This window comes from Carlito syrichta, unplaced genomic scaffold, assembly GCF_000164805.1.
Source record: "Carlito syrichta isolate Samal-C Ts95f unplaced genomic scaffold, Tarsius_syrichta-2.0.1 Scaffold301761, whole genome shotgun sequence".
In the NCBI taxonomy this organism is placed as follows: domain Eukaryota; kingdom Metazoa; phylum Chordata; class Mammalia; order Primates; family Tarsiidae; genus Carlito; species Carlito syrichta.
This window is the reverse complement of record NW_007245857.1, coordinates 418,278-434,049: the sequence shown is the minus strand read 5'-3', so window position 1 is coordinate 434,049 and position 15,772 is coordinate 418,278. Positions and strand designations below refer to the sequence as shown.

Sequence of the window (15,772 nt, the reverse complement as noted above, 5' to 3'; positions counted from 1 at the left end):
GCAGAAGGTTGAGGCGGAAGGATCGCCGGAACCCAGCAGGTTGAGGCTGCGGTGGCCGGGAGCGGCCACTGCACTCCAGTCTGGGCGACAGAGTGAGACTCCAACTCAAAAAAAAAACCCAAAAAACTTTATATATTGTTATTTTTAATAGAAACAAGGTCTCACTATATTGCTCAGGCTGGACTTGAACTTCTGGACTCAAGCAACCCTCCCACCACCAAGTGCTAGGATTACAGACATAAGCTACCTCACCAAGCAGTACTTATTTTTAAAACCAAAATTATTTCCTCAAGAGACTGGTATTCAGTAATCACACTTAAATTGTGCTTTCTGGTAATTCAAATGTGTTAAACATTGATATGAAACAGGATAATTAGTACCTCAATTAAGTTATGGAAGAATTAACCCAGAAATTAAAATAAGCACCTAAAATCTTTCCTGGTATTCAAAAACACATATGTTATATCCAGGGTTCCATGTAAAGCAAAAAAAAAATTAACTGTTTCAATGTATTACTACAATAATTTAATTTCCAAAATACAGCTTATGATAGAAAATGCAATAGAAGTTAATTTTTTAAAAACTCAACTGAACACAATTAAAAACTACTGAAGTCATAAGCACCTTAGGATCTATGCTGGTTTTCCTTATAAAAGAGAACATACAAAAACATATATAAGTGTGTGTGTGTGTGTGTGTGTGTGTGTGTGTGTGTGTGTGTGTATAACATTAACATGTTAGCCTTATAAATACTGCTTCCACTTATCCAAAAGTGCAATTCAAGCTTCTTTTCTTACTTTCCGTCTTTCAGGTCCACTGAATGCAACACGCCTTGCTTCTTCTACAGTCTCACAAACAAGGCCATTTCCACATACAAACTGAATCACTTTCTTCAACTGAGGAAACTGAGTCTTTATGACATCAATCACCATTTTACAGCCTTTAATCTCCCTTAATCTTTCATTGATTGGCTTGATCTAAAAGGTTTTAAAAACACTTAATATATTAGATACATTAAAATAAAAACCCAATGTTCATTACATTCTTTTCCACAAAACATACATAAGCATGACAGCAGAAGATTAACAGTACATACTTATATACAATAAAAGCTTGACAAGAACATGATAAACTATATCCCATTATTGGTTCATGTACTATTTTTTAAAATTCATCAAAATCCAGAAGATACAATTTCCAGATTCAACTCTTTCACAAACTAGTTGGAACAAAATAATGCATGAAAAGTGTTCTAAGTTTTCGAAATCATAAAATATAGTGGAAAATAATACCCATTTAGATATGTGTCAAAAGAATAGCACAACACTATTAAACTTAAAAAAACTACTTTAGGCTTAATTGATCAGGAAAGCCTTCAGACCTTCTTAGATATGACTTTTAGGCTGGGTCTACAAATATGTTTTTTAAAGTGTCTGTAATGTATTACTAAAAAACCAGCAAATATGATCTCACTTTTATAAAACAAAGCAAAACAAAGTAGAAACCTTATATACAATCAAAAATATATATTCAAGTATACACTTGAGAATATATAAGTATGTAAACTGAGTATATGCAAGCAATCTAAAATAGCCACTATTAAGGAATAGGGCATTTCAAAGACCTTAGGAGCATTCTCTTTATATCTGATACACTTCTGTGTAAGATTTCTTAAAAAAATAAGTTTGCCTTGAAAAATCTCAAGCGTGATATAAGTAAAACAGAATTTTAACAGGCAGATGAATTGGAGTAAGAAGTTTTAGTGGGCAGAAGGTATAAGCAAAAGTATCGAAGTACAAAAGGCAGGATTATTAGTAATACTAGTCAATATTTACTGAGCCCCTCCCTATGCAGGCACTATCCCTGGTGCTTTAAATGTAACAATTCCTTGCCATAATCCAATAACGTGAAGACTAATTCCTTCATTTCATAGATGAAAAAAAACTGAAGCTCAGAAAAATTAAGAACAAATTATTGAGAGTTAATTAGAGGTAGGACTGAGATTCAAAATCAGGGCAGTCCAACTCTAAGGCACGTACTCTTAACCACTATGCACACTGCCTGCAATTCAGGGACCTGACTACTGGAACAAATCGAATGTTTTCTTTAGCAGGCAATAGAAAAAATTACTGGAGCATATCAATCATGCTATGTCAGAGTGCCTACTTCAGGAATTTAGACTCAGGTTATGCTAAGATGTCTTAATATATATCTTAAGGTTCAAAATTTAGCCTCCTTTACCAAGAGCTAATACATTGGATAAAATATTTACAATCAAAACTGAGCTGGCATTTCACCAATAGACCATACATCATGTTCATCTCCTATACTTTGCTACAGAACGAGATATATTGCTGGCTAGTAGGCAAAATGGTGCGCTGCTATAACAATGGAATAAAAATTACCAAGGTAGAATTATTAAAAAGTGATTAGGAAGACATGATACAATGCCAAGAAAGATAGTAGCCACTAGATATTATTCTTTGCCTGCCAATACATTTAACACCACCCATTTGAATGACTGGCTAACTGGCTACAAGCTACAGGTTTTTTTCAACTTCTACCATAGTTAGAGGCAATAAAAACATACTTTAACAGATGATATTTTATCACTACTAAATATTAGACATTACAAATTTCTTACATCAAGGTAATCTAGAGCAAGGAATGTCTCAGGTTCAGCTCTTTCCTCCTTCAGAAAACGAATACAATCTCTTGCTACCTTTTCAGAGGCTACAACAATGGCAACCATGTACCGGCCAAAAAGTTTAGTCACAGCCAGCTGGTATTTCTTATGAATAGGATGACACAGGTCAAGCAGTCTTCCAAACTTAGCAGGTTTAAAAAAAAGAAAGAAGAATAAATACATTAGGGAGGAACATAGAATTCACTGTTTTCTAATGTAACAAAGTAGCATAGACAAAAACTAATCTAATAAAGTTATATACATCATTATTTAATAGAGCTTCATTCAAACAGACTTCAGCTTCATTACAAAATGTTCACTTAGCTATATCACAATTCATTTAAGAAAAGAGTAATGAAAAGACCAACTTTACCAAAGTATTAAAATATTTTATAAAACCACAATAAATAATATTGATTCCATTTCCTTACCTATTAAGCAAGAATCTATAAGCCATCTACTATATACAGATACTGAGTTAGACGCTGGATAAACATTAATGAACTAAACAGACACAGGTCAAGCAGTCTTCCAAACTTAGTAGGTTTAAAAAAAGGAGAAAAGAATAAATACAGACCTCACAGAATTTTCAATCTAGTAAGAAAGACATAAATAATCAATAATCACACATATGTATAAAATAAAGTTAGACACTGGGACAAAGCACAGAGTACTCTAAGAATACATAACAGGGATCAGCTTGGCATAAGAAGTCAGGGAAAGCTTCTCATGAAGAAGTGTTATTAGAGCTAAAATGTGAAAAATGGTCAATAATTAATTAGAATGAGGTTCAAAAACTTTACTAGAAAATGTCTGAATGTCAACCATCCTATATCAATGATCTCTAAGTAGTGAAAGATAATTTTATATCTTTGGGCTCCTTCTTCCATTTATTAGGTTCTATATCAGGAATACCATTTTCTTTTGATAGGTCATGATTGTCTTTCATAATTACCTTTGCTCTAATTGTTTAAATCCATCTTTTTCTTTTCCATTCACTAATGATTATCTCAAGTCTTTCTTCTGGGACAATAATTTGATTTTCAATTGTGTAACCCATTACTTGCTACTATTTCTTTTTTAAAAGCTACAGGGAGTCACTACGTTGCTAGGCTGTTCCCAAGCTCCTAGGCTCAAGCAATCCTCCCGCATCAGTCCCCTGAGGAACTGGGGAATATAGACATATACCACAATCATGCCTGACAGCTACTTCTAATTTATTAGTTTATTTGTTAGTGTATGTTATTTATTAATTATATGCTAACTATTCAGTAATAATATTTGCTCTTGATTTGTTTTCTTAGCTCTGCATTTCCCTTTTCATCTTATTGTTTTATCTCATATTTGAATTTGGTATTATAAATTAAGCTAACAAATTGTTCAGAGCACAAAACACTTATAGGGAATTCTGTCCTATAACCTTATAGACTGGAATCTTTGATTTCTAAATGTTTTTAAATACTTTCTTTCTTTTTCTTTATTATTTTTATGTACCTATAGCTGCCATAGTGCTTCTTTTCACTTTGCTTATGCTTAATATAGGTAGCTCTGTTCAGACCTTTTATTTGCTGTGGCAGATCACTTTATTTTTATTTTAGTTTCACAGGGCACATGTGCTTGCTAATTGTTACATGGGTTTATTGTGTCATGATGGGGGTTGGGATTTTCTAGTGTTCCCATCACCCAAATATTGAACACTATACTCAATAGGTAATTTTCCCTTTTATTATTATTATTATTATGTATTGTAGAGATGAGGTCTTGCTATGTTTTCCAGACTGGTCTTGAACTCCTGGGCTCCAGCAATTCTCTCACCTCAGCCTCTTAAAGTGCTGAGGCATGAGGCATGAGCCATTATGCCTGGCCCCAATAGGTAATGTTTAAATCCTCACTTCTCTCTCATTCATCCTTCTCTTGGAGTCACAGGCAAGGACACAACAAAAAAAGAAAACTATAGGCAAATATCCCTGATGAACATAGATGCAAAAATTCTCAACAAAATACTCACAGACTGAATCCAACAGCACATCAAAAAGATAATTCATCATGATCAAGAGGGCTTTATTCCAGGGATGCAAGGATGGTTCGACACATGAAAATCAGTAAACATGATTCACAATATAAACAGAACTAAGAACAAAAACCATATGATCATCTCAAAAGATGCATAAAAAGCATTTGATAAAACCCAACATCCTTTCATGATAAAAACCCTCAACAACTAGGGACAGAGGGAACATACCTCAAAATAATAAGAGCCATATATGACAAACCCACAGCCAACTAACTAAATGGGAAAAAGTTGAAAGCATTTCCGCTAAGAACTGAAACACGACAAAGATGTCCATTCTCACCATTCCTATTCAACATATACTGTAAGTCCTAGCAATCAGGCAAAAGAAAGAAAGAAAAACAAAGAGAAAGAGCAATCCGGTGATTTTCATTCAAATTGGAAAAGAGGAAGTCAAACTGTTTGTTGACTTCATGACTATATACCTAGAAAATCCTAAAGCCTCCTCCAGAAGACTCCTAGACTGGATAGGATAAGCAACTTCAGTAAAGTCTCAGGATACAAATTAGTGTACAGAAATCAGTAGCATTTCTATATACTAGCAATTTCAAGTTGAGAACCATATTAAGAAATAATCCCATTTACAATAGCTACAAATACCTAGGAATATATTTAACCAAGGAGGTAAAAGAGCTCTACAAGGAAAAACTACAAAACACCGATGACAGAAATTATAGACAACACAGACAAATTTAAAAAATCCCATGCCCACAAGTTGGAAGGATCAATATCATTAAAATGACCATATTGCCCAAAGCAATCTATAGATTCAATGCAATTCCTATCAAATTATCAAATTATGTTTCAAGGAATTAGAAAAAACAATCCTAAAGTTCATATGGAACCAAAAATAGAAAAAGACTGAATAGCCAAAACACTCCTAAAAAAAAAGAAAAAAGTCGAAGATATATTGTCTGACATCAAATTATACTACAAGACTATAGTAACTCTCCTGGATATCGACCCAGGCAAAAAATGTATGAGGAAGACCCCAAAAGCAAATGTAACAAAAACAAAAATCAACAAATAGGACCAAACTTCACATGGATGCAGCCTACTTTTGTAATTAATCCTCACTTGTTCCCCACATCTTTATAATAAAATAAAATTTAATATAACAAACAAACAAAAAAAACCCCAAATTCAGAAGAGAACAACTCAGGTATTCAAACTGTATTAAAAAGCCTAACCTGAACTCTCACTTGATTTTTTTTCTTGATTCCCTTTCTCACAGAACTGAGATGGTTAGCTCCTCTGAGCAATAGTTGATGGATTTTCTATCCATTTTCCTATCACCTAAGGCCTTGGATGGTAGGGGCAAGTGAGAGTTCAACTAAGGCTTTTTAATGCAGTTTTTTTGAATACTTGAGTTCTTCTCTTCTAGTTTTTGTTTGTTTTGTTATATTAAATTTTATTTTATTGTAAAGATGTGGAGTACAAGTGAGGATTAATTACATAAGTAGGTGACGTGCATGTGAAGTTTGGGCTTCTAACTGGCCCGCGCTCTCCCTGCTAGTGGACCAGGCACCCTTTGTGTTGCCCCCTACTCTCCTCCTTTCCTCCCCTAACCGATTCCTTCTTTGTGCTAATGTGACTAATGTTCAGGCTCCACTTATTAGTGAGAACATGCAGTTTTTAGTTTTTTGTTTCTGTATAAATCACTTATGCAGAACCATGGTCTCCAACTCCATCCAATTTGCTGAAAAGTTAATGATTTAGTTCTTTTAGGAATTGCCACACTGCTTTCTACAGAGGCTGACCTAGCTTGCATGCCTACCAACAGTGTAGAAGCATTCCCTTTTCTCTACACTCGCACCAGCATCTGTTGTTGTTGTTGTTGTTTTTTGACATTAATGATCTGCTGTTTTTTGATTAATGACATTACTGGAATTAAGTGGTATCTCAGTTTAGTTTTGATTTGCATTTCTCTGATGATTAGTCAGGTTGAGCATTTTTTTCATGTGTCTATTGGCTGCTTGTATGTCATCTTTTAAAAAATGTCTGTTCATGTCCTTTGCCCATTTTTTTAATGGTTTTTTCCCCCCTTTCATTTGAGTTCCTTGCAGATTCTGGATGTTAGGACTTTGTCAAATGCATAATTTGCAAATATTTTTTCCCATTCTGTGGGTTGTCTCTTTACTCTCTTGATGATTTCTTTTACTGTGCAAAAGCTTTCCAGTTTGATGAGGTCCCACTTGTCTATATTAGCTTTTACAGCATTTGCTTCTGGGGACTTGGTCAAGAATTTGTTGCCTATTCTGATGTGCATAAGAGTGTTTTCTACATTGTCTTCTAGGATTCTTATAGTTTGAGGGGTTTTTGTTTTAGAGACAGAATCTTACTCTGTTGCCCAGGCTGGAGTGAAGTGGTACGATCATAGCTCACTATATCCTTGAATGCCTAGGCTCAAGCAGACCTCCCATCTCAGCCTCCTAAGCAGCTAAAACTATAGGCACATAACACCATGCCCTACCTCTTCTGAGTTTTTAGCTAATATTCTATACCAAGGTTCAACTGTCTTTTGTTGGAGGATGACAAATCCCATCCTACAAAGAAGGCTCAAAATGGCCTCTCAATTTAATAAGGAGCCCTAGAGTCTTCACTTCCATCAGAGGGCATTAGAAGTTCATGTTCCCTGATGCACCAGTTTTTTAATCTGACTCCCTTCAGCTAGAAGAACAGGAAACATGACTGGGCTCAGTGGCTCAGTCTATAATCCCAGCACTTTGGGAGGCCAAGGCGAGTAGACTGCCTAAGCCTGCAGGTTCGAGACCAGTCTGGGAAAATTGGCGAGATCTCATCTCTACAATAAAAACAAACAAACAAAAAAGAAGAACAGGAAACAAACACATATGAGTTTGCTTCTTGCTAGATTAAGGAATACTAAGTGAGAATTCTCAGGAATTAGTCATTATCAGTTCGGCTTTTGTGGAGTTAAGAACAGGCAATGCGATATTTCAATATATGTGTATAATACATACATATTATATATAATATGTATATTAATTCTGGACTGTCACCATTTTCTGAGATTTATAACATTAGATTGTTGAATTTTTTTTAAAAATTAGTTTTTGTCATTTTGATGGGAATTGGGAGAATGAGATTCTGTGATCCAGGCTTACTCCTCTGTCATTATTCAGAAGTCAAAAAACAACATTTAAGAGTCAGAATGCCAGCCGGGCTTGGTGGCTCAGCCTGTAATCCCACGCCTTGGGAGGCTGAGGTGAGTGAATTGCCTGAGCCCGTGGGTTCGAGACCCGCCTGGGCAATTTGGTGAAACCTCATCTCTACAATAAATAAAAAAATAAGCTCGGTGTGGTAGTGCACGCCTGTAGTTCCAGCTACTTGGAAGGCTGAGGCGGAAGGATTGCCGGAGCCCAGCAGGTCGAGGCTGCGGTGGCCGGGAGCAGCCACTGCACTCCAGTCTGGGCGACAGAGTGAGACTCCAACTTAAAAAAAAAAAAAGAGTCAGAATGCCAAAACACACACTATAAAGGAGATAAAGGCGGGTAACCAGAAGTAGGAGGAAAACCACAAGAGTACAATATCATGGAGGCCATGGTAGGTGTTTCAAAATAGCGTTAAGTGGTTACCAGTGACAACAGTTGAAAATAGGCCATCATAAAATAAGAATTATGCAGTATACACTGATGTTAGTGACAAGTGAGTCAGATGTTAGACCCCTGATACCAAAGGAAATAATCCTGTGAGGCCAACAACACCCCAAGCAACAGGTGATAACATTGTATTTTAGCTAGTGAAAAACACCAGCAATAATGGATGCACAGTCAGAGTTACAGAATAAAAATATGTTAACATTTGCTGAAAAAATATTTTTAAAACATACAGAAACCAAGAACATGAGGTTTGGGGCTATGTGTCTGGGAGGTTCAGACTACTTCATGGCACCCAAGTCACTCCTTTGGGGCTACTGACCACAACTTGGTATTTTCTGGGTTCTGTGTTCATGTCAATGTTTCTCCTCAAAATTGCTTATCTATAGATACTACTGAAAGTTATTTACATTACCCTAAATATTTACTGTTCTATTATGAATATAAATAGTCAAACGTAAAACTTAAAGATTTCCAAAATAATTTTGTTTCTTAATGATGGCAATATTTCTTTTTTTTTTTTTTTTGAGTTGGAGTCTCACTCTGTCACCCAGACTGGAGTGCAGTGGCCGCTCCCGGCCACCGCAGCCTCGACCTGCTGGGTTCCGGCGATCCTTCCACCTCAGCCTTCCAAGTAGCTGGAAATACAGGCGCGTGCTATCATGCCCGGCTGATTTTTTGATTTATTGTAGAGATGAGGTCTCACCAAGTTGCCCAGGTGGGTCTCAAACCTGCAGGCTCAGGCAATCCACTCACCTCAGCCTCCCAAGGCGCGGGATTACAGGCTGAGCCAACGAGCCTGGCAATAATGGCAATATTTCTAATCCCAAATAAGAAGATAGTGTTTTCACCAAACAGGAAATCTTAGCTTTTTTGTTTTAATTAACTATTCGTTCTATTTACCACAGAATCTGGGAACAATCTTTTAAGGTGTTCCAGAACCTCTGCTCTCTTTTGCTGACATTTGCCCTCATGATGATCAAGTCCAGCATTTTGTAATTCATTTCCGATACGATTCAATTCTTCATTAACTTCAGACATTCTTGATTTTGTTTTTTCAATTTCATCCACTAGGGTTTCCTCTTGCTGTTTTTTTTCTTTCAAGCAGTCCCTACATAATAACAACAAATTATATAGCAAAAAGAAAAATTAAGATAGGTACAATGTATTCTTGTCTGGCACTGCAGGGGAATGTAGTGCTCTATCAGTCATTTCTTTAAAAATGAATATCCTTTAAGATAAAAAATACAACAAACCTAACACCAAACATAGGAAAAAGAAATTTTGATACTTCTTTGTTGATTTGAGAGATACATATTTCTGAATAGTGAAAAAATAAGGATAGACCACTATAACCAGAACAATAACCGTACACTTAATAATAAGGAAATGCTGATTAAAAAGAAACCTTTAGTTGTAGAATACTTAGATTGTATTAGCATTCATGACATAACTCATTGCTTTTATTATAAAATATAAATACCAAAGGGAGTTTAAATTTCACCACTGTTACAAATTTATATTTTTAAAATCTAAGTATTTTATTTATTATGCAGTTAACTATAATCTTTAATGATATACAATAAAATGAAAAATAATGGAGGAGTAAAAACATTATAACACAGTCGAAACATTCATTTGATGTGCAGAAATGCATCCAGCTTTTGAGATATAAGAAAGCTACAAGAAATTGTTTTTACTCTACCTACATGCATGTCTTTGTATACTCCTCCAACTTCTCTATTCGTTTTTTATGCTCTTCTATTTGTTCTTTTACTTGTTTTAGATTTCCCTAAAAAAAGAAATAAAACCTAAGATCAATTACAGCCAATTTCAAACCAACAAAATTACATATCCAGGACTTACTATAATATCATAAGCTGTTATAAGTTTAAATATGTCAAATATAACTGTATTAAATATATATATGTACTATTTCTTTTCCTTAGAGACAGAGTCTTGCTCTGTCGCCCAGGCTGGAGTGCAGTGGCATAATTATAGCTCACTGCAGCCTCTAACTCCTTAGCCTCAAGGGACCCTCATGCTTAGCCTTCCTAGTAGCTAAGACTATAGGCACACATTACCAGGCCCAGACAATTGTTAAATTTTTGGTAGAGACAGGGTCTCACTATGTTGCCAAGGCTTGTCTTGAACTTCTGGCCTCAAGCGATCCTCCCACCTTGGCTTCCCGAAGCGCTAGCATGAGCCACCACACCCAACTTGTTTTTGTTTGTTTTTTAGAGAAACAGGCTCACTTTGGCAGGCAGGCTGGAGTGCAGTGGCACGATCATAACTAACTGTAACCTCAAACGTCTGTGCTCAAATGATCCTCCCACCTCAGCCTCCCCAGTACCAAGGATGACAGTTTGCATGATACCACACTTCCTAAATTTTTAACTTTTTGTAGAGATGGAGTCTCACTATGTTGCCCAGGGTGATTTTGAACTCCTGACCTCAAGTAATCCTCCTACCTCAGCCTCTCAAAGTGTTGGGATTACAGGTGTGAGCCACTACACCCAGCCTATATGAAAGTATGACAGCAAATTTTAATTTTGAAAAGGCAGTCTAGTACAGAGCACTGAAGTTACAAAGATCTGGGTTCAATCCTGCCTTGCTAGATATTTGATCTCTAGTGATTTCACTCTGGTAACTTCAAACTTCAAAGGGGTTACTTTCAAATATCTATACATATCTTATCTGTCCTGAAGCTAGCGCATTCAACAAATATTTATTCACTGGCTCTCATGTGATAGGAACTAGAGCTACAATAATAAGCAGGAGAGAATCTCCGCTCTTAAGGACTAATGTCTTGAGACAAGTAATTACAGTAGAATGGTTCAGTGTTACAATAATATAGGAAACTATGGGTCAACTAATAGGCTTGTGAGGGGAGGATTTCACAAAAGGCTTACTCTAATCATTTTACCATTAAATTCAAATATTGTAGTGGTCTCCAATTGGTTTCATGTCTTTAACTTTTCTCTCACTTAATTCATCCTGTATACTACAGAAAAGTAATCTCTTAATCCACTACTAAATGATCTAAAACCAGGAGTGTATGAAAGCAAAAACACAATTCTTTTTCAGTATATAACACACAAAAAAGAAGAAATATCACAGTTTTCAAGTGGAAAAGTATAAACAGGATCAGTGCATTGGTTTAAGCCTATAATCCCAGTACTTTGTGAGGCCAAGATAGAAGCCAGGAGTTGCTTGAAGCCAGGAGTTCAAGACCAAACTGAGCAAAATAGCAAGACAAAAAAAAAAAAAAATGAAAAATGAACCAGGTGTAGTGGTGCACACCTGTAGTCCCAGCTACTTGAGAGGCTGAGGTGGGAGGATCACTTGAGCCCAGGAGCTTGAGGCTACAGGGAACTATGATCATGCCACTGCACTCCAGCCTGGGTGACAGAGTGAAACCCTGTCTCAAAAAAAAAAAAAAGGATATGAACATATATCATCAAGGCAATTGTCTGGTTTTACTCACTTATTACATAAATTATCTGAACAGACATATACAGTGTTAGATGCCAGAGTTATAAAAATGAGTTACACACAGTTTCTTTTCTGAAGGAATTTACACATATTGAAATTAGAGTCCCGTTTTGAAATTGTATTTATCTCACTCAAGAATTTCACTCAGAGAGGAAGAAATGAGATTCCTTAAGGTAGAGTACCAAGTTCAGTCAACTGGGAACTGCCTTCAGTCAACTGCCTCTGTGCCTTTGCTCTGACCATTCCCAGAGCCTGTATAATACCAGAGGAGTCCCTTAAAGTTATTACTTTAACATGTCTGATGGGTCTCTTAGGAGTTACTACCTAAAGGCTTAGAACAAATTTCAGACATGGCTTAGAGTGAAGAATAGGTTTTACTGGAAAAAGTGTAAAAAGCCAGTGTCAACCAGAGAAGAGAATGTACAGGTCCCTTTTTCCACTCACCATCCCACAGAGGTATGTAAGGGCCTGGGTATTCTACTGGACACGTGAAATAATCAGACTGCCTTGGTATCAAGCATTCTGGATTTGAGATGCAGGCTAATCATGCTAGTTGTATGGGAAAACCAACTATTGTCCAAGCACCAGAGACCTTGGAAGCTGTCTGTCTGTAAAGGAGGGAACCCTGTGGGAAGCTGAGTTTGAGTGCAGGTCTTCATTTCTCTGCACCTTGACATGCTATTTTTCTTTTCTTTTTCTTTTTTGTATTCAAAAGACAATAGCAATTCAATCAACACTTGTTGACATCATCTAAGTGCAAGTTTGATAATGGACACAATTAGAATTTTGTCTTCAAGAAGCTTCCAGTCTATTAGAGAGCTGTACCAATTGTAATTTTTATGCAATATGATGAAAGCCCTTAGACAGAGACAGATTAAGAACATGGGTAGTTAAATGAGGATGAAAATTATTTTTGGCTCTTTTTTGGAGATGAAGTAGAAAGAAAAGGAGGGCCAGGGAAGGCTTTGTGTGGGTAACTACAGAATTTAACATGTAAATATGTATAGATTGTTCTTGGAGATGAAGTAGAAAGAAAAGGAGGGCCAGGGAAGGCTTTGTGTGGGTAACTACAGAATTTAACATGTAAATATGTATAGATTGTTCCAAAAAGAAATTAGCATGCACAAAGGCAAATGTGCACAATGTGTATTTTCAGAAATCAGTATATAATTTTACAATATTATACAAATTATAAAATTATATAAATGTTTTAAACTTAATTCCTGCTATGTTACTTTGCTTTTCTCCTTGGACAAAATGCACTCTTCTACTCACAGAACTATCATATATTATGCCTTTAATATTTGTATCTTTATCTGCTAAATCACAAAATGACTAAAATGAGACAACAGAATGTAACAGTTAAGGAGATTCATTCTGGAGACAAAGTGTTTGAATCAAATCCTATTTCTTCAATTTATAGTAATAACTTAGCCAAGTGAACTTAATCATCTCGTGTTTTGACTTCCCTCATCTATGAAATAAATTAATTCAGCAAATATTTACTGACTATCTGTTCTGGATAAGAAACTATTTTAGATGATCAGGATGCATCAGTGAAAAAAAAATACCTCTGCTCTTGTAGAATTTACATTCTAGAGGAGGAAGGTAGACAAATATAAAAAGCAAATTAAATAGTATGTTAGGTGAGTAATGCTATGAAAAGAACAGAGCCAGGGAAAGGAGAGCAGAAGTACAGTGGGAACTACTGGGAAGGCTAGGCATCACTGAGAAGGCAATATTTGAGCAAAGACTTGCAGGAACTGAGGGAGTTAAAAATGAAGCAATGTAAGAAAATCATACTCCAGACAAAGGAATAACCAGTGCAAAGTCTCTCAGGCAGAAAAGTCTGATATGTTCCAGACTAGTACAGATAGATCACAGAGAACAAGAGGGAGAACAGAAGAGAAGGTAGGACATAATTGAGCCACTGCACTACAATCTGGTTCACAGAGAGACCCTGACTTCAAAAAACAACACACACACACACACACACACACACACACACACACACACACACACACACACACACACACGAGAAGGTATGAGAGGTAAATGGAGACAGGAAGGGAGAGCAGATGAAGTAGGTCTATATAAGCCATTTAAGGACTTTGACTTAAACTCTATGTGTGTTGGGGAACCACTGGAGAACTTTTTAAAAAAACAAGTTTCATTATTTGACATAGATAGTAAAAACATCACTTTGCCTGCTGTGCTGACTACTTTGAAGAAGTCAAAAGCAGAAGCAGATAAACATAGTAGGCTACTATGTTGATCTGGACCCCCAAAAGATGATGATTTGGACCAGGTAGCAGTAGAAATGAAGAGAAGTGATCAAAGTTTTGGTGTAATATGAAGGTGAAGCAAACATAGACTCCACGTTTCTGGTCTGAGAAATGAGTAAGAATGAACTGTCATCACTTGATAGAAAAGACTATATGTGAAGCATATATGGGTGGAAATATCTGAAGTTCAGTTTCAGATTTAAGATATCTTTTGGATTTAACATCCAAAATGGATATATGAAGTTGGAATTTAGAGGGTCTGAACTAGAAATACAAATCTGGGAGTCATCAGCAGATGGTATTTAAAACTATATGACTACAGATCACCAAGGCAATGAATGTAGATATGAGCAATGAATGTAGATAAGAGGGAAAAAAACAGGATGAGAAGATAATAAGACACACCTTGTTTTATTGTGCTTCATTTTATTGCACTTCACAAATACTGCTTTTTTTTTTTTTTTTTTTACAAATTGAAGGTTTGTGGCAACCCTGCACAAAGCAATTCTATCTGCACTATTTTTCCAACAGTATGTGCTCACTTTGTGTCTCTGTGTCACATTTTGGTAATTCTAGCAATATTTCAACTTTTTCATTATTATTTTACCTGTTATGGTGATCTGTTTTCGGTGAACTTTGATGTTACTGTTGTAATTCTTTTGGGGCACCATGAAAAGATTCCTTATAAGATGGCGAACTTAATAAATGTTGTGGTATTCTGACTGCTCCACTCAACCAACTGCTCCCCTATCTCTCTCCCTCTTCTCAGACCTCGCTGTTCTCTAAGACACAAAAGTATTGAAGTTAGGCCAACTAATAACCCTACAATGGCCTCTAAGTGTTCAAGTAAAAGGATGAGTCACATGTCTATCACGTTAAATAAAAAGCTAGAAATAAGTAAGCTTAGTGAGAAAGGCATGTTGAAAGCTGAGACAGGACTCTTATGCCAAACAATCAAGTTATGAATGTAAAGAAAAAGTTGTTGAAATAAATTAAAAGTGTGATTCCAGTAAACACAGAATGATAAGAAAACAGAAAAGCTAGATGTTAACATAGAGAAAGTTTTAGTGTTCTGGGTAGAAGATCAAACCAGCCACAACATTCCCTTAAGCCAGAATGATGCCTTTTTGGCATCAGGGACCAGTTTCATGAAAGACAACTTTTCCACTGATGTGGGGGCAGGAGGGACACAGAGATGGTTTCATGATGACTTAAGTGCACAACATTTATTGTGCACTTTACTAGCTCACCTGCCACTCACCTCCTGCTGTGCCGCCCAGTTCCTAAGAGGCCATGGGCCAGTATTGGTTTATGGCCTTGGGGTTTGGGGACCTCTGCCTTAAGCCAAAGCCTAATCCAGTGCAAGGCTCTAATTCTTCAATTCTATGAAGGCTGAGAGAGGCAAAGAAGTTGCAAAAGAAAAGTTTGAAGCTAGCAGAGGTTAGTTCATGAGGCTTAAGTAAAAAAGCTATTTCCATAATACAAAAGTTCAGGATGAAGGAACAAGTTATCCAGATGATCTAGCTAAGATCTTTGATGAAGGTGGCTACATAAAACAACAGATTTTCAATATAGATGGAACAATCTTACATTGTAAGAGGACCTAGCACTTTTGTGG

General features: G+C 36.3%; 1 protein-coding gene across 2 annotated transcripts in view; it reads right to left on the bottom strand.

Annotated features, from left to right (window-relative positions):
• The window catches only part of SMC1B (structural maintenance of chromosomes 1B), an 89,935-nt gene that overhangs the window by 53,978 nt on the left and 20,185 nt on the right, over positions 1-15,772 (bottom strand). For both annotated transcript variants that reach the window (XM_008055169.1, XM_008055170.1), the window contains exons 8-11: positions 10,084-10,166; positions 9,278-9,485; positions 2,645-2,830; positions 798-977 (exon numbers count right to left, since the gene is read on the bottom strand). In XM_008055169.1, coding sequence (XP_008053360.1) covers positions 798-977; positions 2,645-2,830; positions 9,278-9,485; positions 10,084-10,166 — 657 coding nt within the window. The remainder of the gene's footprint in view (positions 1-797; positions 978-2,644; positions 2,831-9,277; positions 9,486-10,083; positions 10,167-15,772) is intronic.